The 11,285-nt window shown below is 41.2% G+C and overlaps 1 protein-coding gene across 2 annotated transcripts in view; it reads left to right on the top strand.

The window, feature by feature from the left end:
* LOC119599298 (caspase-1-like) overlaps positions 1 to 9,548 on the top strand; it is an 11,616-nt gene extending 2,068 nt beyond the window's left edge. For both annotated transcript variants that reach the window (XM_037949037.1, XM_037949036.1), the window contains exons 2-8: positions 517 to 642; positions 990 to 1,128; positions 1,271 to 1,391; positions 2,277 to 2,455; positions 5,666 to 5,792; positions 5,950 to 6,102; positions 7,389 to 9,548. In XM_037949037.1, coding sequence (XP_037804965.1) covers positions 533 to 642; positions 990 to 1,128; positions 1,271 to 1,391; positions 2,277 to 2,455; positions 5,666 to 5,792; positions 5,950 to 6,102; positions 7,389 to 7,474 — 915 coding nt within the window. In that variant the 5' untranslated portion in view covers positions 517 to 532 and the 3' untranslated portion in view covers positions 7,475 to 9,548. The remainder of the gene's footprint in view (positions 1 to 516; positions 643 to 989; positions 1,129 to 1,270; positions 1,392 to 2,276; positions 2,456 to 5,665; positions 5,793 to 5,949; positions 6,103 to 7,388) is intronic.
* The last annotated feature ends 1,737 nt before the right edge of the window (positions 9,549 to 11,285 follow it).

The raw sequence follows: 11,285 nt of genomic DNA, 5'->3' as shown, positions 1-11,285 counted from the left end.
GCGTATTGTTCAGAAACATCAGGTGTAATGCATGCTAGCTTTTGTGAATTCTTTGAATTCATGTTTGTAGAGGCTTTCGATAAGTTTTGTAATATTGTAAACGCAAATTATTTGATGGGTTTCTATAAGCATAGACTATAGATCTTCATTGTCCGCAAAAAATAAGCAGGATCTGGATAATGCCATGGGTCTGGTTCCCCTTGTTGGCCGGATAGAAAGGTGATGTTCTCTACCCGAGTCTGGTTATGGAATCAGACTAGCGAAAAGTGTTGTCTAATCTCGATACTGATTCGAAAAGCTCTGCATGCTGGGATTTATCCAGTTATGATTGATTATATTTTGGTAGATCTTTTGGAGAAAGTGCAGGCACAATAGTATAAGACTTAATTTTGCATGCTGTTCTAAATTGTACAAATTTGAAAACCCGTGCTTTGATGTGCAGACTGTAGAAAGCAGGTACAAATAACTTCTCACACATCGGTTTTCCAACAACGTTTTTCATTTTCCTTTTCACAGGCCGCAAGAAGCTACCATGGAGGAAACAGTCAACGGAGGGAGCCAACACGACGAGCCAAGGGGGACCAACGGCCAAGTGGGCGACCCCGGCAGCAGTGAGACCGATGCCGGGGGTCTTGGGCGGACGTGAGTGATCAGCTGACCTTGGCCGGTGCTCTCGTTAATGATGGCCGTCATGTCACGTTTGTTATGATGAAGATGATTGTTATGTTATATAATAAAGGTGATATTATTATTACTATCATCAACAATATTAATGTTAACATCAATACCATGACTACTATTGCTTTTATTACTGTCATAGCTTTATCCATATCCTTTCCTCATCATCATCATCAGTCTTGCCATCATTAACAGTTATTACCCTCTTTTTTCCAGTAATGGGGTTAGGGAAACCTCAACAAAATGTTAAACTGGCTTAGCCAAACTCTACAGAAAAGCATTTTGCATTTTCTTACTTCTTCACTTCCCAGGGGTGTGGACGGCATGCCTCTAGGCTTCGCGAGAATGTCAGCAGAGCGTGACGCCGTGCGCTACAACATGAGCCACAAGCAGCGTGGCCACTGCGCCATCTTCAACCACCGCCACTTCGACGAGCACACAGGCCTTGGGGTAAGAACAGAGAGCAGGGGTCTTTGAGATGGAAGATATTATTAGTGTTTGAATGGATTATTCATTCTGACATTTCTGTCATCATGTATTCATTTTTGTTTTTACATTTGTCATTCATTAAGTATTTTCGACCCCATCTCAGGAGAGGAATGGCACAGACCGCGACCGTGACCAGGCACAGGCGCTCTTCACTAACCTTGGGTTCCAAGTGACTGTCCACAACAACCTCAGGGTGTATGAGATCAAGGAGAAACTCCAGGATCGTAAGTACCCAAGAAGCTCGTTAAAGGCCGAGAGTGCAGGGTCTCTGGGCCTTTGGGACTGGTTTCAAGAGTCCTTGAAACTAGCTTCACGAGGCTCTGAGACTAAGGTGCTCGCTGTGACTGGACTCGCAGATTTCAAAAGTGTGGATTCGCGAGTCTTTGAGTCTTGATCTGTGTCAAGATAAGGTACTGCATAAATGAAAACTCAGGTAGCAAACTGTTAACTATTGTATCACTAATTTATTTCTTCTGATTACATCTTTCTCACAAAGGGAAATATTTTCTCACAGATTTAGAAGACAGATGGAAAGTGGACAAATCCGCATACACGTACACACTCATACGCGCACACACACCTGCACACAAAAATGCATATGATGCACGTATTTATATGTCTTGCTATAGCCATAGATTTTTTTTATTTTTTTTCCAGAACAAATATTTCCTTTGGCATTTCTGCTGCATGTTGTTAGTACATCATCATACTGTAGTGTACTGTCATCATAACTAAGCTGTTGTTAGATGTTTTAAATGTTAGTTTCCCTCTGAAAGAAATAAAAATAGAGTGAATTAATATGGAAATGATGTGAAAATTATTCAGGTGAAGTCTCCATAGAGTGGTGGGAAGGGATTTTTATAATGAAGACTTCGTGTTTTATTTTTCTTGCTTTGTTAAGTGAGTGGCCTTTGAGCATACCCCAGTCTATGAGATTTTACCCCTGAATTATTTTAGCAATTAAATCATTTTAAAAATCCTATTTTATAAAAGAAAACTAACAAGACTTTGTAAAGACTTCTTATTTTCTTCTCTCTCTGCTTCATTCCCTCCCACACCCTTTTTACTCATTTTGTTTTGCTTTGGCCTTTCCTTCCTGCCCCCGATAGTCGCTTTCGACGTAAACCACTCGGAATGCGATGCGCTGGTCGTGGTGTTCATGTCGCACGGGGAGAAGGACGTTCTTTGGGGGCGTGACGGCACCTTTAATCCCGATTACCTGTTTGAGAATTTCAAAGCTGACCAGTGCCCTACCCTCGCAGGAAAGCCGAAGCTCTTCTTCATCCAGGTGAGGCCTTTGGGGGAGGGGGCAGGAGGGAGGGTTAGGGGCAGGGGAGCTGGGAGGAGGGCTTGGGGCAGGAGATAGGGTAGGGGGAGGTGGGGGCGACTGCAGTCCGTTTTACTGTTTGCATGAGCTAGCTTTGAGGAATATCTTCCTCTCTCCCTCCCTCCCTCTCCCTTTCCTCCCTCCCTCTCCCTTTCCTCCCTACCCCTCCTTCCTTCCCCCCCCTCTCTCTCTCTTTCACAATCATTCTATCGCTAACTTACTCATTCACTCACGTACATAGATAAGCTGAAATGACTAAAAACGTGAATTCATAAATAAGGAAGCCCCCTTGTTCAGTTTTTTGAAAATGCGCAGTAACTCTCGAACGTATGCCAGTGAAAAATACACGAAGAACTCTTAAAACGCACGCTACAGAAATGAAGGAGACGAACAAGGAACGGGAATTGAATGCTGGCAATACTTCCTCTTTTGAAAATCCAACACGGGACTATCTGTTCCATAATTTCACTAAATTGGAACTTCGAAAACACTGTCGCAATACGGGGCTTAACGAAGATTTGGGCGACGAAGGACAAACGAGTTGATATGATAATGAATGCTCAACAGTCAGCTAGTGATCAGGGAACGGAGGAATCGCACGACCCTCTACAAATCATTCATCTTGAACTCCAAGAGCTCGGAGAGAAAATCGTCAACGCTGGAAGAGCAAATCATTGACGGAGGACGAAGCACCTCCGCAACTAGGGCTCAGTCCCCTCCTGCCAGCCCCTGAGAAAACCCTGCTCCTCGGCGATACGAATCTTAGCGACGTCAGGCCATCGGATCTTGAGGAAAGACTGCTCCATAGAACGGTCCAGGGAGCAGCCATGGACCTTTTCAGATGCTGGATCAACGAGAAGCTGGATTGGACTCCCGCAAAAGGCACCTTCTACTTTGGGATCCACGAAATGATACATGGCGGAAGTCCTGATGTTATCTTGGATAAATGAGGATCCTTAATTATGGAATTCGAAGAATAAGAATGAGGGAATGGAAACATTTGTATGTGAGCTAGCACTAACTCTGAGTTTAGATAATCTTCCTGATAAAATCAACCATTTTAACGTCAAATTAAAAGAATGGAGTACAAATAATGCGATTCTAATAATACAGACTCATACTGTGATAATCCAGGTGTTTTTTTCTGAATAGGTATGGCGTGGTTAGATTATTGGCATTGATTAGCAAGCACTGTAAATATTTTAGATCAGCTGATAACTGGAATCATACAAAGAGGAATCACATGCCTTCACAAAATGCGCTCAGTGGTAATGTTAACCGAGATGCCTCGCATGATGAAAGATTCCTGAACCTGAAAATGGTTGGCAATTCTAAAACAGAGAGGGACATGGTCTGTGCACTAACATGAGAGAAACTGGTTTAATAAGGACCGAGAGCACCGTCATAACGTATCAAGCGTTAAGTTTAGGGCCAAAAACAGTCGTGTGAGTTTAGGAGTCGTCAGCCAAGCAGCCATAGCCACGGATGCTTTAACTGTGGGGAGTTCAATGTACAAGTTAAAAAATTAACTAATACTTTCCTGGATTGTATGGACAGCTGTGCTGCAATCGTAACGAGGAAGACAATCCGGCCTTCAGTCCCGTGGATAACTGACGATATCAAAACTGCAATGAAGACGAGGAACCAGCTTAGAAAAAGTATTAAGAGTAATAGGTTTAATATGATTTTATGCAACAGTTACAAAGAAGAGAAGAAATGACTTAAATTAATTATTGACAAAAGCAAAAAAGCAATACCATAGAGAAGAATTCTAGAGCAAAAGAAATTATATTACTGCAACGTGGAAAACCATCAGGAAACTAGTTCCTGATGATTAGGTAAATTGTAAACACGTACATGGTGGCGATAACTTACGTGGGAGAACAGTTTTTCTTTCTTTCTTTCTTTTTTCTTTCTTTTTGCATTTCATATTGTGATTATTGTAAACACTTCTATTGTTACCAAGATATTTCCTAACTTATGAAAAATCCTTCACGCCATTCCTCTACACAAAGCTGATGACATCGAGGATGTAAATGATTATCATCCAATCTCTTTGCTGCCTAGATTTTCAGAAATACTAGAGAAAATTTCCACCAATCAGCTAATGTCCTTTTTTGGAGTCAAACAGACTTTTTTGGCTGATCGTCAGCATGGACAAAGGCTTTCTACAGAAACTGCTCTTCTGAAAGTAACCAAAAAAATGTATAGTAACACTGACGTAAAAAAAACATCAATTCTTTTACTTCTAGATGTTTCTAAAGCTTTTGCCAGTGTAAACCACGACATCCTTATAAAGAAATGTATAAAACTAAATATAGATTCACTCTGGTTCCGGGATTGTCTTACAAACAGATATCAGACAGTAAGACTCAAGACCGTCGAATCTTCTCAAAGAAACGTTTGCTGTGGTGTTCCTCAGGGATCCGTGCTGGGTCCGATTCGGTTCTTAATTTTCGTGAAGGATTTATCTGAGAGTTTACCAAATTCCCCCCCCCCCTCTCTCTCTCTCTCTCTCTCTCTCATTCATTTTCTTTCTCTCTCTCATTCATTCTCTCTCTCTCTCTCTTTCATTTTCTCTATCTCTCTCTCTCTCTCTTTCTCCTTCCCTCCCCCCTCCCTTTCTCTCTCTCTCTCTCTCTCTCTCTCTCTCTCTCTCCTCTCTCTCTCTCTCTCTCTCTCTCTCTCTCTCTCTCTCTCTCTCTCTGTGACTCGGTCTGCCTCTGTCCGTCTGTCTCTCTCTCCCGTCCTAGATTATAAATTTAATGATTAAAAAATACCCTGTACATTAACTGTCAATCATACTGCACACAGAATGGAAGAGGCAAACTCGCCACATTAACTAGATTTTAGCACCTCCACCTAAAACATACACACACACACACACACAAACACACACACACACAATATATATATATATATATATATATATATATATATATATATATATATATATATGTGTGTTGTGTGTGTGTGTGTGTGTGTGTGTGTGTGTGTGTGTGTGTGTGTGTGTGTACATATATATATACATATATATGTATATATATATATATATATATATATATATATATATATATATATATATTTATACACATGTATATGTATGTGTGCATATATATGTGTGTATATATACGTGCACATCCACCCACCCCAGCCCTTCCTATCCCAAAGGCATGCCGCGGTGAGAAACTGGACGCAGGCACGACCCTCAAGCAGGACGACATCGACGCCGGCTCCCAGGCCTATTATAAGATCCCCAACGCGGCCGACTTCCTGGAGTGTTGGTCCACTGTACCTGGTATGTGTGTTTGTGTTTGTGTACGTTTGCGTGTGCGTGTGTGCATTTGCGTGTGGATGCGTGTATGTGTGTTTTTTTGTATGGATACTCACTTTCTCACGTTTTTAAATAACGAAATTCTCACACATGGCATTTCATCTGACCTTTTTTCTGCCAGGTCACTACTCTTGGCGCAACCCCGCCAATGGCTCGTGGTTCATTCAGTCGCTGGTGAAGGTGCTGACCCAAGACAGTGCGCATGACGACTTACTCTCCATGATGACCAGCGTGAACCGGAACTTGATTCTGAACTTCGAATCCTTCTGCCCATGTGAGGATACGTACTTGGCTTTGCTTTGACCTCCTTTGCGTTGTGTGGATTCACTGTTTATGAGCACCTTTTGCTTTTAGATATTGTCTCTTTGTTTTTGGGTGGGGGTCTCATTTTGTCTGTTTTTCTGGGGGTCTCATTTTCTCTTTGTTTTAGGGGTCTCACTTTCTCTTTGTTTTTGGGGGTCTCATTTTCTTTTTTCTTTTTTTCTTTCTTTTTTTTTGGGAGGGGTCACACTTTCCGTTTGTTTTTTGTTTTTTTTGTGGGTTTCTTCTCTCTACACTAGAAAGACCTTCTGCCATCCGTTCTTTCGTAATGCCTTTGCAGTGGAATATCTAATAGAATCAATGAAGACTTTGCTCATAGTATGCAACTGTTCGTGTGGAGGCTGTCGTAAATATCACTAATATGCTTAATTTTCGTGTTGCGTTCGACTGGAGAGAATCCCACACACTTCAGTTGCGTAAAAACAGTTAACTTTACCCACTGGATCCGAATACTTCACTGGCATCACGTGGACTTTAGGCTTACTTGAGAGGCCACCTTGCCGGGTGCGTGAAGCCCACTCGTGTGCGCTGAGAAAACTCCATGCCTCCCCTGTTCTCTTTTCGACAGAAGCAATTTTTTGCTTTTTGCCATTTCCCAATGTCTTTGTCATTTTATATGCTTTATGCGGATGGTAATAGACCGCATAGGTAGTCACTAACTCAGTGCGGTGATAGTAACAATAAGAAACTCTTTTTTTTAATATTCAATTTTGTGTAACACAACCTGCGCCGCTGGTCATGACGGCCAGGAATAGGATCCAGAGCATGGAAATAGCGTCCTTCCAGTCATGGCTCACGGGCAGTACATTCCAGACTCATTTATCAATGGAAATGATGCAAAAGCCCTTCCTAAATGTCGAATGGGTCTAATCGCCCTGCAAAGGCTTTGTGCACTCGTGGCGAGTCTTTCTCGTGACCTCGACCTTCAGCAGAAATGCTCACGACAGCAAGTCCGCGTCCCCCTTAGCCCGCAGCCGGATGCTCCCATGACGGCATGTTCACGTCAGCCGCCCCTCAAGCCATATTATTTTTCATGATATGATTGTCACGTCATCCAGATCGTAAGTTACATGTCTTCTCTCCTTTTTTTGTGTTAAATATTCTATAATCACGGAGTTAGGGAGTGGCATTGAATTATAGAGGGTAAGGCTAGAGATCATGTGTTGATAGTTACCTGCTATGATTAATATCAGTTATGAAGACATTACTGATCTGAATAAATATTCATTCCTACTACAGATGAACAGGTCATGCATAGGAAAAAACAAGCTGCTTACATTGTCTCAACCCTGATGCGAAAGGTTTACTTTACCCCAAAGTATTGACTGGTCCCCGAGCATAGGGAAGGAGGAGGCAGGTCTGACGCTATGCTCAGGGACGTAATAGAAGAGGCCCCAATAGCCAGAGCTGAGGAGGTGCAGGAACAAGAGCTGGGAGGTGCACTTGTGGCCCCCAATACCAGGAAGATGTCTATGATTAGTAATTCATATGTGCGTGTGTGTTCTTTTATCACATTCATTGTACAGATTTGAGATTTCTCAATCCCTTTCTGTTGTTCTGTACGAGCAAATCCCAACCTTAACAGAGAAGATAACGCCCTCTAGTAATAAGAATGTAGCCTTGACCTTTTCTGACATGGGATTTGCCTCGTCTGTGCATGACTGCTTGTTGTTTTTTTGTGTATGTGTGTGCGTGTGTGTGTGTGTGAGAGAGAGAGAGAGAGAGAGAGAGAGAGAGAGAGAGAGAGAGAGAGACCTGGCACTGGAGTTCTTAATATTATCGAATTTTGTGGATTTTAGGTCGCAAATATGCGAACTTTGAGGCGGTAAGACGGAATCTTTGTTTTTTATTTCTTCATAAGGATATGTGCTCATCTTTGCGCGTTTTAGTACGTTTTAAGATCTCATCCGCATTATAACTTTTGCGGTTTTCTAGTTGTGTATAATTTTATCTCTTCAAGTTTTATTTGTCTGAGTTTTCTTGAACGTTTAATGTTACTTTTACTGTTACCATTCTTGGAATATTTAGTGGTATTTTCATGTTTTTCGACGAATATATGTAATTAAGATGATCTTTCTCGTTTTAATCCTAAAGTTCATATTAAGACGTGATATACCTTGATTTAAAAAAATTACAGTAAAACATAGATATGACTTGTCGATAAGTTATGATAATAAACCAAAGATGGAAAATTGAGATGACATGAAGACTGACGCTATTTCTGTGGGATATTAAATTTTACAGTAAGATTGGCCCGGAGGAAGAGTAAGAGGAATGACAAAAGTTTTAGGATTAAAAAACGAAAACATGAAAGGTCCAAAACCATAAGTGAATAAAATCTTAAGGGAAAAGTGCCCAGCGATGAAGAATTCTCTTCGTGTAAAAATCGTCAGTGATTCTTTTTATTCTTATGTTGGAATATTGTAAGTTGAAGCCCCATAAATCTAGACCTACCATCAGATTACCATGTCTTTCATTGATGGCACTTGTACATTGGTGACTTTTTAAATGTGATTTTTGTTGTAGTGAAGAGATTCAACTGTCTGTCCTGCATGTGTATTAATGATATGATTTCATATAGAAAACAATGCTCAAATCTCCACCTAATAATGAGATTTCATAGGATCACGTTTTGTCATTTCGTCTCGTAAACTGAGAGTTCAAAGTGCCGAGCCCATTGTCTTTCGGGGTTTAGTTTTAGCTGGGACTCTGTGGATCAGGAGTCCTTGCCCGACTCGCATACAGGAGATACAACCCTTAAGGATATATTTTCCCTACTATTTGTAACAGGTACAGCTCCTTCTGTGTCTATATGTGCAGTAGTAAAGAGCAAGTCATTTGAGTCCTGCACTGCTGCATCTTTTGGAAATAAACCTGACTTGTTTTCAGCCAGAAATGGAGAGGAAAGTAAAGAACAGTCTGCCAGTATTCTTTTTTTAATGTGCACTAGTGTTGGAATAAGGCTCAAACTAATGCTTGCCTGTTCCAGCATTGTATTTCTCAGGTTCCTAAAGCACTTCTTCAAGGGGTTAAGGCACTGAATATATTTAAATTTCCTGCAGTGTTAAATGATTGGAATAACATGTTTTTTTTCTTCTTCTTCTTCTTCTTCTTTCCTCTGGCAATTTTGTTGTAGAAACGGAATTAGGATTTGTTATAAAAAAAAGATGTCAGTTTATGTTGGAGATATAACAAAGAAATCAAATACATGTATCTAAGATGAAAACTTATTTACTTAAGTTGGATGGATATCGTTGTTAGCATTTTGTTACTATTTATGTAATTTGGGAATGGATACAATTTTTCAAAAGATCAGGGTATCTGACGAGAAGATCTGTGTAAAGTGTAGTTTGAAAGAGAAAGTGATTTGCAAGTGAAATGAATAAATTTTTTGATGATTTTCCTTTGTGTTTTTCCTTTTCTTTTCACTCTTGTTATTATGATTTATCCTTTTTTTCAAGAATTTACAACTTATTTCACATTCTTGGAAACTGATTTTAAAATGCCAGAGGCTTGCATGTCCAATAATGGAAAGCTTGAGATATATTTTATCATTTTTAAGATTAGAAAGCGAAGAAAAGTGAATGGTGAATGAAAAGGAGTATTGCTTTGCATGGTTGCAGATTGTAATATATTTTCTCAACATGAGTCGAGTTACAGATGAAGCTTAAAGTGGTGGCAATGTCTTAATGGAGATAGCAGGATTTTTACAATGACCAAAAAATTTAAAAATAAAAGATAGTCTCCCTAAAGATAAAGACAGTGCCCATAGATATCTGTGTTTGTCTGTTTGTTTGTGCATGTAATAAACAGCTATGTATCAGAAAATCAGGAAAAGTTTGCACTAATTTCACCCCACTTGCAATAACCATTGCTTTGCTTATGTTCTCTTGTGTGGAATTCATGTCAAACAAATTACAAGTAGAATGGCGAAGGGAAGTGCAAGAAAACTCGAAGGCCTTTTCGCATTTACTGCTTCATCAGGGCATATAAGTCAAAAGATATATAAAGGTGTATATATACATGTACTCAGCGGTCAGGTCAGGTAAGGTGTGCGACGAACTTGACTACTTGCAGTGTTGAAATTGTTAGTTGAATGTATGAACGCCGCTTCTACCATCTTCCTTTGTCGTGGGGGCAGGCCTTGTTTTTTGATGGAGGCCTGGGACCACTTAGGAAGGTGTCGACGTGAACAGAAGGCTCCTCTTATCATGTCGTCGCAGGGCGCTGCAGTGTTGGTCGATTCGTTGTTCGTGGAGGCCAAGTCCTGTCTCACTTATGTATACTTTATCGTAGCCACCGCAAGGTATGCTGTACACCTGGCCAAGAGGACCTCTTCTCCCTTCTTACCAGAAGTGGTAGCTATCATCATTGTACGGCCCAATATTTGTGATTCTCTCCTCCAATAATACCCACCTCTTTTAACAATGCCTCTAAAAACAAGTAGACATAGCTTCCTTCCGCAGTTGTCCCGACCGCTAACGCCTTGTCCCAAGCCATGCACTATCTACCCTGGTTGTCTTCACAGGGAAACCTATTCCTGCCCAACCCCATTCCTCCCTTAATACATGTACTGGAACTGTTTCCATCTCCCCAGCTGATTGCCTTGTCTACGACAAAGATTGGTCAGTCTGTGAAGACGACCTACTTGCCTGTCTTGCTGACTACGATGTAGTATCAGTACAGTGCTACACTATTCCTCCCAGAGGCCGCAGTAAAGTCCCACATCAATATTGCCAAGATTACCTTTCGTAGACATGACCTTCCTAATAAGGTCCATATAGGAGGAGAATCTTGCCCGGTCAGACCATATCAACCCCCTCCCCGTCGATGTCAGAAGTGTTGGCATTTTGGCCACCTTGCAAAGCACTGTCGCTCTACAGCCCGCTGCCCTCTCTGTGCCCAGCCTGGTCATGACCGTTCAAACTGCAGAGCACAATCATGTATATGTGCTAATTGCAGTGGTTCCCATAATGTATTCTATAGGGGCTGCTCTGTTTACAAGTTTGAGTCTGTGGTAGCAGTTCTCAGATACAAACTTGGCCTCATTCTACGAGAGGCCAGACAGGAAGCACGCCGACGTTTTTCAATCACTCCTTACACCAGTACCATCGTTTACTCCACTCCTATCCCCTC

This window comes from Penaeus monodon, chromosome 42 (genome assembly GCF_015228065.2).
Source record: "Penaeus monodon isolate SGIC_2016 chromosome 42, NSTDA_Pmon_1, whole genome shotgun sequence".
NCBI classification, from domain to species: Eukaryota; Metazoa; Arthropoda; class Malacostraca; order Decapoda; family Penaeidae; genus Penaeus; species Penaeus monodon.
The sequence above is the reverse complement of the archived record's forward strand: the minus strand, read 5'-3'. Positions and strand labels throughout refer to the sequence as shown.